This window comes from Myotis brandtii, unplaced genomic scaffold (genome assembly GCF_000412655.1).
Source record: "Myotis brandtii unplaced genomic scaffold, ASM41265v1 scaffold191, whole genome shotgun sequence".
NCBI classification, from domain to species: domain Eukaryota; kingdom Metazoa; phylum Chordata; class Mammalia; order Chiroptera; family Vespertilionidae; genus Myotis; species Myotis brandtii.
This window is the reverse complement of record NW_005357115.1, coordinates 4,387,859-4,402,039: the sequence shown is the minus strand read 5'-3', so window position 1 is coordinate 4,402,039 and position 14,181 is coordinate 4,387,859. Positions and strand designations below refer to the sequence as shown.

At 35.3% G+C, this 14,181-nt stretch overlaps 1 protein-coding gene across 1 annotated transcript in view; it reads right to left on the bottom strand.

Moving 5' to 3' along the window:
* PLEKHH2 (pleckstrin homology domain containing, family H (with MyTH4 domain) member 2) overlaps window positions 1-13,936 on the bottom strand; it is a 67,540-nt gene extending 53,604 nt beyond the window's left edge. The window contains exons 1-3 of the mRNA XM_014538495.1: window positions 13,809-13,936; window positions 7,808-7,870; window positions 1,131-1,280 (exon numbers count right to left, since the gene is read on the bottom strand). Of these exons, the coding sequence (XP_014393981.1) occupies window positions 1,131-1,280; window positions 7,808-7,870; window positions 13,809-13,931 (336 nt within the window). The 5' untranslated portion in view covers window positions 13,932-13,936. The remainder of the gene's footprint in view (window positions 1-1,130; window positions 1,281-7,807; window positions 7,871-13,808) is intronic.
* Between the last annotated feature and the right edge of the window lie 245 nt (window positions 13,937-14,181).

The window sequence follows — 14,181 nt, the reverse complement described above, 5'->3', positions numbered from 1 at the left end:
TCTTATTTGTCAGGAAAAATTGGCGCATAACAAGAAATCAAATTTGGAGAGACACTTTACAACTAAACACGTGTCATTTAGTACTAAATATCCTGTCAGTGATGCAAGGAAGAATAGACTCGCCCAGGCCGAAAACCGACCTCTGCGCATGGACCACGAAGACTCAATTGCACTGTACGTGCGCGCCCGCACGTGGTGTTTTCTGGAAGAGCCACACTCAAGGGGCTAAAGAGCCACATGTGGCTCGCGAACCTCGGTTTGCCGACCACTGGTCTAGGGTTTATAACAATGGGGGGGTGGACAACCAGGTTGGGGGGAAGAGAGTCAGAATCTCCTCTGGGGCATGACTTTGTTTCCCCCTCAAACACTACTAGCTTTTAAAGATCCAGAAAAAAAAATGAAGATCAAAAAGCGCTAGCTCACATTTACCAACTTAAAATCGAGTTTGGTCACAAAACTCCTGAGAACGTGACTACTGTATAAATTACAGTTGGTGGGGAACAGGGGTGGTGAAGGCTGAAAACCACTGACCCAACAAAACACCAATCCCTACAGAAATGAAAAAAAAGCTGAAAATAAGTAATTTAACATATTTAACAATTTCAGAGTGGTCATATTTAAATGACGCTAAATAATCCTAATGCAATTTTTTTTTGCTAATAAACTTTTAAAATGAACTAAATACAATACTTGATCTCAATAAAGTAGTTTATAAGCAGTGTGCACATTTCTAAGCAGACAGATTAGCCACAAACTATATTTAAAATATAACGAGCCATCAACATTCCCAACACCCTAAACATTCTAAAACAAAGATTTACTTGAAACATTTTACAGACAGAAATGCCTGCTGATAACCAAGTGTTTTCAACTTAAACATTACACTCACACTTTTATAGTTAGGAGCATTGTCACATACAAAAAGTGTCTCAGAATTACCCCAGACTTAAAGGTGAAGGCCATTTCCTTCACCTCTCACCAATAAATGTAATGCAATTCTATGGGTTGACCAAATGAGTAAGATTTCAGACCAAAATTTAGAAGTTTAAGCTCTGTCTCTTTCATCTTTGTGATTATGCATAAATGAATGCATATATTTAGAACTGTTTAATGATCAAATTCTTCCTAACCTGCTCTTCAAGTTGCAGTTCCAAGTTTTGTATGATATCATCTTTTTCCTGTATCAGGGTCTCCAGATCTTGACACTTTTTATATAACCTTGTCTCTGATTCACTGGTTTGAATATTAGCTGCTTTTAATTTCTCTTCCATAACTTGTACCTAAGTTCAGAAGGTAAATAATAAAATTAGGCATGGACTTAATTTATCATAGTATTAAATTTAGAATTTTACTTTCACATTAAATAGGTTCCTAAAAGTTATCATCATAAAAGGAAAATACTGCACAGCACATTTCAATATATATAACAATTATCAAGTCTGAAGACTACTTTGCCAAGTGGTGTTAACTCTGAGGTACAAAAGGGTACATTAGAGATTTGCAGATTATTGCTATCATATAATGTACATGTTTAATAGAACAATAATAATATGCAAAGCATTTCATAAGAGTATAGGATCAGGAAGTTTCCAGCCCTAACTTTTTCATATTTTAAACAAAGTAGGAATATAAAGAAAAGAAGGTGAGTGGTGACATAAAGACTCTAATTGGATGGCCTAGCACAGTGGTCGGCAAACCGCGGCTCGCAAGCCACATGCGGCTCTTTGGCCCCTTCAGTGTGGCTCTTCAACAAAATACCACGTGCAGGCGCGCACGTACAGTGCGATTGAAACTTCGTGGCCCATGCGCAGAAGTCGGTTTTCAGCCTGGGCGAGTCTATTTTGAGAAAGGTATGTTGAGATGGTTTGGACATATAGAGAAATGTACCTACCTATATAGTTGAAGTTTAAAAAATTTGGCTCTCAAAAGAAATTTCAATCGTTGTACTGTTGATATTTGGCTCTGTTGACTAATGAGTTTGCCAACCACTGGCCTAGCATAATAACAAATTTTGAGGGAAAAGTTAAACTTACATGAAAACACACACACACACACACACACACACACACATACACACACACACACATACACATAATGGAAAACAAAAGGAAATCAAAAGAACCTTAAGCTCCACTGATGGAATCATAAAAAATATTTTAAAAATATGAGTGTCAAGATATAGGTAGGAGAGTATGCCACGTGAGGTTTATTGGTTCACTAGTTTAACAAATATTCAGTAAATACCTGCCACTGCCAGGCCTGCTCTAGGTCCTGGGAAGACATCAGTGAATAAAATGGGCCTAAAGTCTTTGCTTGAATTGAAATTAAATTCTACTGGGTAAGAGAGATCACAAGTATAATAAAGGTGTAAAAATTATACAGTATGTTACACAAGATGATAAGGGTAACGGGGAAAAAAGAACAAGATAAAAGAGTGTGTCTGGGGGTACAGCGGTGCCTCAAGTTTACTATCTAAAATATATTGGCTCTGCTTGGATCTTTTGCAAAACACATTTGAGCATATGAAATCTTAGAAGGGATGTGTGAGTGTTAATGATAGTAAGAAAGAAAATGAAGTGCTGGGCAATTTCTACGACAGTAAGACTTTTAGTTTGTATACTCCAAATAAGCAAGAATGTAATTTTAGCAATGTTTCAGATTATAGGGGCAAGGAAGAGAAATATGCAAAAGCATTTGAGGAATTAAAGATTATAGTTAGGATGAAAAACCTTAAACTATTAAAAACACCTCTGAAAAATCACACAGTCCTTACTTAATATTTAAAATTACTTAACATCTAGAAGGATGATCTTAAGGTTAGTTTTGGTTTTTTAACCATGAATACAAGATTTCATCTGTGGGTTCAGCGTATAAATGTAAATCCAACTCCAATGCCAAAAGTGTCCTATTTAAATACCACCCACGTGGCTGGAAACTATGAAAATAAAAGTAGATTTTTAAAAAGATAAAAATGTATTTCACTAAGAGACAATTTTAAGTTATCTTAAGGTTTAGGTTTTTTTTAACATAATATAGCAGGCTTTCTGCAGAAACTGCAGACCAATAGTCAAGGACAGAGGTCTACATGAGAGATGCTGTCGTGAAAAACAGCTGGAGCAGGACAGTGAGTATCTAGGGTCGATCTGAAGATGGTACAGCCAGTTTTGCACAGGACATCCTGTAGCTGTGGAAGCAGAGAGAGAAGAGCAGAGTCCAAGTCCAAAATGCTATTTCTGCTCCAGGGATCCAGTAATAGATGATAAACCTAAAGGGGAGCAGAATAGATCTGCCCCAAATATGCCTCTTTGGCATACTGATTATTTGAATTAAAGTTACTTGAGAAACAGCCAGTACAAGAAGGACACTCTGACCCTCTTTGGTTCCCCCCAAAGCAGGAAACAAATCTCCCATGTGAAAGATACCCTCCCTGTATCAGAAGGGTAGAAGGCATTCTTACCACCGGAATAAGAAATTTAGGGCCGAGAAAACGATATAAACAAGCCTTGTTACTTCTTCACAAATTTAGTGAAGCGCAACCCCCTTTGTCTTGTCAATTTTTCACAGATTGATTGTTCTCTCGCCTAAAAGGTATGAAAGCTGCCTGCTTTGTTCACTTCTATGAGCCTCATGTCTTTATGGGGCTCCCATACATAAATAATTAAATTGGGGGGTTTTATCCTGTAAATCTGTCTTACACCAGTTTAATTATTAGATCAGCCAAAGGGCCTAGAAGGAAATAAATTTTCCACGCCTATAAAGCTAAAGAAAACCAAAAATAACTGAATAAGAATAGAAATAAACATTACCAGGCCTACACGTACAGTCTCTTTTTATTAAGTCAGAGCAAGCCACCCTACAGACCTTGGGCTGCCACATAAAACTGTCCTGTTATTGCCTAGGAAAACTCTGGTTTGGGAGTACGCATCTCCCCTGAAAAACACGTTCAGTTTGAAAGGCGTTCTCGTTTTATGAATGAATGCCACAGTCAGAGCTCCTTGGCTGCATCTTTGGCACGTGCAACTCTGTAAATTGATTAGTACTTTTAGATAAACAACTTTCCCAGGCAAGGAAAATATTGGCAAAAATGGCAAAGTCTCCCAGGGAGAGCGATCACAAAGCAGTGCCAGGCAACCCACTTGCTAAGTGGTCCTGTTAAGACCGAGTTCCACAGAATTCAGCAGTCGTCCTTGATAATTAATGGATAAGAGTTCTACAGAAAAGGCTTATAGAAAAACCAAGCCGCTTTCAAAATATCTTACCACAAGTCCACAGAAAATAGCCCGGTTCTTTTTTGATTCATTTAATCTGGACCATATAAAAATTTTAACTACTCAGAGACTGGCCAATAACAAACATACATGAATTCAAACTGGTTGGTAAAGAAACGCTTGCCAGGCCCTGGAGATCAGGATGACTGAGTAGGAATCATTTATTAGGAACCAAAAATGATTTGGATACTAACAACCAACTTTACAGAAAAGCAGATTAGCCCACATGTTAGAACGGTCACAGGGAACTTTAAATCCAGCTCCTACCAATCACAAACAAAGGCAAGTGACTGAACTCAGGACACAAGGAAAACACAAACTTCTCCAGGGGAAATTATTTACCCCTCTTTGGTTAGCATAAAACCGTGTAGTACCTTTGAGTACACGGCTAATCAGGTGCTTGGGAATGAATCCTGTGGGTCATTATATCCAAATGTGCTACTTGTTGTTGTTCTGTCTCATAGAATACTCATAAACAGTAGTGGGTTGATCTGCACACACTGCTTTCGACAGTTGTGAGTAACAATAAAAATGTACTACAGCATTAAGTATAAAGACGGCCAATATGCCTCTGGGGAAATATGTGATTTTTTTTTCCTAAACCCCACGTATTTAATGGTTTTGCAGGTGATGCCACTCATGAATAAACAAGAAGAAAAATGGTCAAAGCTAAAAAGTATCCTGTTGAGCTCGTTTCGGCTGACTACTGCTTTTAGTGGTGAAACATTCCTTTTTGGTTAATAAAGTACAGTTTAAGTCTTAGGCTATGGCTCAATGACAAAGGACAAGCTGAATTTAAGCAACATAAACAACAGATAGGCCCCAGTCCCATGGAAACTGTTAAAGATAGCAGAGGATTCAGTTGCCCCAACTTAATAATATTTACTTAATCTTGTGAAGGCCAAAGCAAGGTGCTATAATCGGTGCATGAGAATTCATCTGCTCTGTTTATATTTCCTGTTAACTTTTAGGTTCATTATGAAGTATTTAAGAAAAAATTCCATTGGAAGCATAAAAAATAGGTACTGAATAAATTTAAAGTGTTGTCACAAAAAGAAATATATACGGATTTTGCTAAATTCTATAGAAACTGGGAGATTTGCAAGTCTTACTCCTTTTTTAGGGGTGGGAACTGATTTAAGGCGGTATGTCTAAAATAATCAACTATCATGTTTTATTGCTTAAAAATGTAGCACAAAGAATTAAGTAACTTTACACCTGGTATCCTCAAAGGACAATGTCAAATAAGAAGTTCTTCCTGTTAACTTATCAAATCAGTAGATGAGCCTAATAGCTATAAACTGCCATGGTTTTCTTCCCTTGAATTGGGGATGGGTTTCTTTATTTCTACTAAGATCCAGTGAATCAAAGAAAAAAAAACCCTGAAAATCACACATAAAATGTACTTAGTTTAATTTTCAGAGCTAAATAAATGTGCCATATATGTACAGTAAGTATTTCAATTTAAGAAAGGGCAAACAAAGCCATTCTCAATTTCTTTCTTTCTTTTTCCCTATAGTATGAGCAGTTAAAGAGGAGAAAGAAAGGGTAGAGAGACATATAGAGATAGACAGGGGCATTAGAGGTAAAGAGAGATGTCATCAGGAAAGGCCAAAATCAGAAAGGAGAAGACAAGGAGGTAGACATGAAAGCCAGAGAGGCAGACAAAATGTGTGCTGCAAGGTGTGGGGCTAAACAGGGACATACATATAGGACCCACCACAGAAAAGAAACAAAACACTTGGTGTAGAATGACAATGTCATAAAAATAAGAGTCTTTCATAGACTATAAGTAACCTTTTACAATTTTATTGTTAATTATTGGCTTTTTAGCCAATACTTAGATTGAAGTGGAGATATTACTATCAGCTAAAGAATATAAGCCCTGGCTGGTGTGGCTCAGTAGGTTGGAGCATTGTCCCTTACACCGCAAGGTTGCGGGTTCAATCCCTGGTTGGGGTGCATGCAAGAGACAACAGAACAATGTTTCTCTCTCACATTGATGTTTCTCTCTCTCCCTTCCTCTTTCTAAAATCAATAATAATAATAAATATAAAAACCAAGCACAGCAAAGATCCTTACCATTAGTACTAGTACTTCTACCAATACCTAAAGTTGAGTTTTTAGAGAATTATTGGTAATTTTTTAACGTGATGATGGCACTGTGGTTAAGATTTTTAAGTCTTCATTTTTAGATTAGTTGCTGAAATACTCATGGGTGAAATAAGATGTCTGGGATTTGTTTCAAAATAACCTGGTGTGGGGGTGAGGAGGGAAAAGTGGATGGAGTTATAGAGTAACCATGAGTTAATTAACTGTTGAAGTTGGTATTGGGTGTTCATTACCTATACTCTTGTAGGGGTTGACATTTGGCATAATAAAGTTTAAAAAATTTCTTTTCAATAATAATTAATTTAAGAAAACTAAGGATTAGGTTAGTTTGGGTTTCCTTGGAAACTTGTCAGGCCACTAAAAGAATCTGCTGTGTGAAATTAAATCTTTTAGGTGAAAACATAATTTGATAATGCTATTATCAAACTGAAGGACAGAAACATGATAAATTTAGAGCAAGAATAAGAAATTTAATATAAACTTCTTGGAGAAATAATAATTTTGAAATTCTTGACTTGACTGATCTGATAGACATCTTTTCATAAAATGTGAAGCTATGGATTAAGGTTATTAGACAAACTTTAAGGTTGGTGGCCTCATCCAAACCACTCATTTTGCTGTTGGCAAGACCCAGAAAGGGTTAAGTGACTTATCAAGCATTTGACTTGTCTCCCCAAACCTATTAACATATTAAGTGTAAAATTTTGTATATAGTTTTCCTAATATAACTCTAAGCATTGTTCCATATTAGTAGTATATATTCTTTGTAATATTATTATTTTTAAAGTTTTTTTAAAAACATGTTTTTATTTATTTCAGAGAGAGGAAGGGAGAGGGGGAGGGAGAGAGATAGAAACATCAATGATGAGAAAGAATCACTGATCAGCTGCCTCCTGCACACTCCTTACTAGGGATCGAGTCCAAAACCCAGGCATGTGCCCTGACTGGGAATCGAACCTCAATCTCTTGGTTCCTGGGTCAACACTCAACCACTGAACCACACCGGCCAAGCTATTATATTACTTTTAATTGTTGTTTAATGCTTCATGGAGTGGATATAGTTCACTCCTTTATTCTTCTATGACATGGCATTCATATTACTTCCAACTCTTTATTACTATAAATAAAGCTGCTATATTATTCACATACAAAACTTCATTTTGATTAGGATTACCATAAAATTCGTATTTGATTTTCTCAAAAGTAAGATGAAACTTCCTAACAGAAGTATATTTATCCTTTTGAAAACCAGTTAAGTGGCAAAATAAAGCTAGATTCTCCATTTCTCTATGGATCTAGCTCATGAACAGTCAAAATGATAGTATGTAGAGGAGGGCAGAAGACTAGTTTGAGGACCGTTTTGGGCAAAACAATGTTGATATTAGTAGAGGGAGAAAAAGGCATTTTTAACTAAAATTATACCCTACCTGTTGAAAAGCTTTTTCTGCTTGACGTTCAGCATCAATAACTTGTCTCTCAAGCTGTTGCATCTGTAAAGCGAGGAAAATAGAAAAAATAGAAAAGCTCGTATTTCCCTTTTGAAAGGCACTTAGAAATCTCACAATGTCATCAACTTTTTAAGAAGTATTTAAAGTAGTTCAATGGATATGAATGACATACAATTTACCACATTAAAGGCTCTTTCAGTGCACATTTAAAAACAGATCAAACAAAATAACCAAAGGTTTGATACTTTTAATACAATGTAATATATAACACATGAGTATACATCAATAGAATTTTCTTCATTGGACTGTAAATTAAAAATTATTCGTCAACACATAATAAAAACAATAAATTAACTTTAAGAGAATGGTAAAACCTCAAATGTCATTCTTGATTTGTTGATCAGAAAGTCACAATGATATCAGAAAGTGGTGTATTCTCATAAGCTGTATTTCCTATCTCTTTCTTGGAGAATCCAAAAATGACCATGATTGGGCTGTACTGAAAGATACTTAGGTCCACACTGGAACAAAGCAGAGCCCAACAGTCCTAAAAGTGATTAGTTTGTTTAACATTTTAACAATGACGTGGATACAGATGAGGAAAACTTACAACTATGTCTTTGAAAAGTATGGCAACAACTACAACTGGTTCTTCCTTGCACATCCCACTATACTTGCTGTCATTGAAAATTTAAAGTAGCTTCTGTTTCCTAGGGATGCATCACTACCCTCCTATCTGGGCCACACGACAACATCTGGCGACTTTAAATACATGACTATGGAAGGAGGAATTGTCTTAAGTATAGAACCTATGAAAAGACTTAGCCTTCTAAAAAGTGTGCAGAGCTAAGCGATTTGGAAGTGATCTGAAGACATGCAGCTGGCAGTCTGCCTGAAATATGCAGGAGTTCTTGCAGAAATGCAGGGAAAGAGATAGAACCAAGAGAAGCTCAATTTGGAATTTGAGATTCTAACAGGATTCTACACTGAATAGGAAATAAGCTAAGCAGTTTCTCCCCAGATTTTGAGTGTATTTATTTAGATACATAACAATGGTTAAGGCTGGAGTAATGAATACCACATAATAAAAATTCAATAGATGTAATACAAACTTTGATAAAAGAAAATCACTACATTTTCACAATCTATATTATAGATTATAAATGCTGAATGTGTCACATTACATAAATGTAAGTACACATGCAAGTATCTCCAATAAAGTTTAGGACACTTTAAAATCAGTTTATAGAAAAAAAGTATGAAAGGCAATACTTTAACTTTGAGTGACTGTTTTCATAATCATTCAAGCTGGAAAGCAACTTTGCAAAACACTTAATAAAGCAATGCAGAAAATATTCATGTAAGTTTTTACTTTCACGATGTAAGCTATTATGTAAAGCTTAGGCTAATTCCATAACCAATCCACACTAAGTCACTAAAAGAAACTTGAATGATCTGCTGCCCATATCAGGCATTGGACAAAAATAAGTATTTTATGAACAGGCCACTTAATACAATAACAAAACCTTCTGTTTTGATTACTACAGAAGTGCTCTCTGTAGCCAGACTGGACACAGCAGCAAATGGCAGGAGGAAATATGCCACTGATCTCAGATCATAACACCACTGTGATTAATGCTTAGTGTCTCAAGTATTGTAGACTGGTTACTTTAGACGGAATACTTTAGGACCTTTATACTTACTGCTGTAGACAGCAATCCCCCAAGTAGCTTTCTTCCTGACTGTTGCCCCCATAGAACCCATAAAAGACTCTATCACCATTTTGTTATAATAAATAATATCTTCAGTCAGTAGCCCAAAATAATATAAATTAGCCTGCAAAGTCTTATTGTTAGTATACGTATAATTTCTGTTAGGCACTGTGAAATATTAGGTGAGGCAACAGAGACACTGAGATGTGGAATTTAAATAGGGTAATCGTGGTCATATGAAAAGCAAACATTGTGCTGTCCACGGACTCCTCATTCCCATGAGAGAATTCTAAACCACCTCTGGGGAATCATAGTCACAGAAGGAAGGTCAAGTGGCCAGAAACCAGACAGTAATGCTGTATCAGCCAAAGGCAGCATTAGGTGACTTGGGCCACGCTGATACCTAAAGGAAAAATTCTTCCAATCTAACCCATAGGAAATAACATTCACTTCAACTTAAAATGAAACTTTCCTTCTTCCCTCCCTGACTCAGAAAACTAGTAATACTGTAAAGTAGGAAAACTACTTAAATCTCAGCTTCCCTGAAGAGTTTATATTTGGCATACTAGAGATATTTCCAACACCATTCCTTAAATTCCTTTAAAGACCTCTCCCACTTACAGCAGTATTTGCCCAAGACTTCAATAAGGCCTTTTTCTTCATAAACTTCAATATTCTAAGTTACTTAGAAATTATGATTTAAAAAAATACAAAATAACTCTTTTTAAGAAAAATCCCCTGTATTCTCCTACTCCATCTCCAAAAAAAAAAAAACACACATAAGGTATACATAACTAAAAATTCACCTTTCATTATAAAAAACACTCTGAGATCATCTCACACGTCTTTCCTAAAAAATTCAGAAAGATGTCTCCTATTAATTGGTAATTACATTTGTTGAAATCATCTCCTTGCACACTTAGCCAGTGTATTCATTTAGAAAGATATAGGAAAATAATAATGAGTTACTTCTATGTGCCAGGCACTCTATTTATAAACTGCATCACAAGAAAAGCGTGAAAGATCTAAGATTTACTGCCAGATCTTCAATTTCTAGCTGTATGATACTGGGCACACTATTCAAATACTCTCAGTCTTAATGTCAACATATTTAGACTGGGAATCACAATAGTTTCCTCATCAGGTTACTTTGGGGTTTAAATTAGCTAATGGTTGTACTAATTGCTTAGGACCTATAGTTAGCACTTACTGTTAGCTGCCATAGCCCGTGCCAATAAAACAGAACCAAGAATCAAAAACTATTGCAGAAAAGAAAAGTTGGCTAGAATTCCTGGCAAAGAGCTAAAGAATCAAATTAGTATTCTCTCAAGAATCCTCAGCCTTGAAAAAAAAGAATCCTCAGCCTTGGACCAGCATCCATTTGGGGGGAAGGTGTGGAGAACTAGCAGGGAAAAGCTATAGAGCAGACTGGTCCTAACATAAAACCAATGGTTATGAATGGGACCAGACTGGCCTCTGGAATGCAATATTTGACTCAAGTTGGCATGTAGAAGCAATGCAATAGGGTTCGCTTTGAAAAGATACGTAATGTTATGTAAATCATTATTACTACATACACACACACATCGTAACACACAAATACCGGCCCCAAGCAGAGATGGATTTATATGCTGCATGGCTGAAAAGAAGATTGAATAGATGAGTGGGTATGTCAGAGAAAGCAAGGAATGTGGTAATAAAACTAGATGGGAGAGGCCATATAGGGTGATGGCTAAGCATTCAGGTTCTCAAAGCAGAATGCCAAGTCTCAAATCTTGGCTTCATCACTTACTTTTTGGCACAAACACAGTCAAGCTAAATAACTGCTATGCACCTAAGTTTCCTCCTATGCAAATATGGATAATTCAGTACCTAACTCCTAGGGTTGTTGTAATAATTAAAAAGTTAATTTACATAAAGCACTTTGAAGACTGCCTGGCACATAGTAAGCATCAGTTTCCTAATCTGTAAAATGGGAACAATAAAATTTATTACTTCACAGGTTGTTAAGCACATAAAAAATCAACAAATACTTGGTATTTTTATTAAAACATGGGTGAGTACCAAAACTAATTTTTAATCCAGAGAAAAATATTGCATAATGGAATATAACAGAAAATATTGTGAAAAACGTTATTTCCATTTTGATGTTGAATCTACTTACTGGAAAACCATGAGTAACTTGGCAAACTTATCTACTTTCCACTGTATAAGACACAACTGAGTAATTCCATCTCTTAGATCTGGCAAAGGATTTAAGTCACAGATACAAAAGACAAAAAAAAGGGGGGGAGGAAGAAAAACCCACAACTAAAATAGCAATTTGAAAATAATATTACTCTCAAAATTCATCCACTGACAAAGAAAAAATAAAGTCTAGTAACATAAATTAATAATCAAAAGCTATTTACAATTTTACTTGTAGAGAAAACAACACTAAAGTTTTAAAAATGGGCACTAAAAAAAATTTGTTACAAGTCTTCTAAAAAAAACAGAACAAATGTTGCCATCAAATTCAGAATTTAAAGGTCAACTAATTGGAAACCAAATAAGCATAACTTCTATTTAGTCCATAGAGAACCAAGAAAATTTTGAGGAGTCAAGAGTGTGCTAACTGCTGAGAGACTAAGGCAACACCTGGGAAATTATCCATGAGGTTTAGCAACACGTATAATTTATAATTTTGACAAAAGTCATTGTATGAGGTGATTAGAATTGTGGAAAATAGCAGATAAATCACAGTACAACCTAAGAAATGATTTTTATAGAGAGAGGAGCAAAAGACAAAAGCATGTGTCACTAACTTTGAGTTAGGATAAGCTCCCCCAACTTGGAGATATTCAACTGGTATTTTCTTCAAGTTACAACTTTGATTATAATAGAGATAAGTAAAGCAAATTGATATTGGGTACTAATGGCATAACTTTAATCTTTGGACCTAAAAGATGTTAAAGCACAAAAATTTAAGATGATATTAAACTGAATGATGTTTTTCTGGGTTTTAGTGATATATAGTTATATCATTAGAATACCTCTGTGCTAAGAGATTCTTAGCTAGCAGTGAAAGGAAGATTTAAGATGATCATTTTCGGAGATCTGATACCTGTACCAGCCCTCCATCCAAAAGGATTATGCAGACTACAGTTGAAGAAGCCACCTGTAAATTACTCTGATCAGTTATGAATGACCATTAATATCATTTATCCATTCACCCAGACAGCATTGTCCAACAGAAATACTAGTACATAATGTGAGTCACATGTATAATTTTAAATTTTCTAGTAAAATTAAAAAAGTAAAAAGAAATAAGTAAAATTAATTTTAATATTTTTAATTTAACCCAATATCCAAAAATTATCATTTCAACATACAATCAATATAAAAATTATTGCAAGAGAATGTAAAATATTTTACATTCTTTTTTGCATACTAAATCTTTGAAATCTGGTGTGTGTTTTACATTTGCAACACATTTCAATTTTACCTAGCTTTATTTCAAATGCTCAACAGCCACTTGTGGCTAGTGGCTGCCATATTGGACAGTGCAGATCTAGAATCCAAGTTCCCTGGAAATAGAAACACGGCTTGTCTTGTTCACAATTGTAACTGCAGCATTAAGAACAGTGTCTGTCACAGAGTCAGCCCTCAGTGAATATTTTTGAATGAATGAATGCACAAATGAATGAATTTATCTATTCATTTTATAGACATATATGCCCCCCAACTTCCTGTGACATAAATAAAATTTTAATTATATTATTAGAATTATTAAGAAAAGCATGTAATTATCTTAAATTAAATTCCAGCTGAGATGATAGTTTAGTGGTACATAGTCAATATAAATACTGTATTTTTTCAAATACAGTATAAACGCATTTTACTATCGATAGAGAATGTTCTTCTATAATCACTTTAAACATAACTTTCCTAAACATTTAAGTAGATCAAAATGCTGTCACACTTCTCTAATAAAATCAAATAAATTATAGCTTTTCTCTCTGGAGTAAATGCACTCTACATTCATCAAATACACATACTGCTTACATATTCCATTGCATAGTATTTGTAATGAAATGTCTTTGTCTTAATTTACTCTAAGACTGGCAAAAGACTAGACCAAATATGGCTTCAAAGCCCTGACAAAAAGTTAAGTTATAGTCATTTTGCATCAAGTGTTTGTCCCCAAAAGTACTGAGATTATTTAACAGAAATGAAATAGGCCCTAAATCGCTGCTGTTTAATCACACAGGTTAAGGAGAAAAGCTTACCTTCTCTGCTAGGAGCTCTCTTATCTTGCTTGCTTGAACTCTAAATTTCATGAGTTGGGACTCCAGGGCTACGCATCGTTCTTTCCAATCTACTGGTCCTTCTGTCTCGGAAAGCTCTGCCATATTTATTCTATAAAAGAAAACATTCAAATGGCATAATACCAATTAGCATTCAGGGTAATTCATTAAATCATCTGATATACACATTCTAATAACCATCTAATCATATCCAGATACAAGTTTCGAATTCTAAGATAAACTCCAGAACTGGTGATAGCACATAGAAAGGACTTAGTTGGATACAGTATGCCAGGGTTGGAGGCCTAACTGCATTAATTAAATTTTCTATGTAACCTAATCTTTCTCTGTCTCA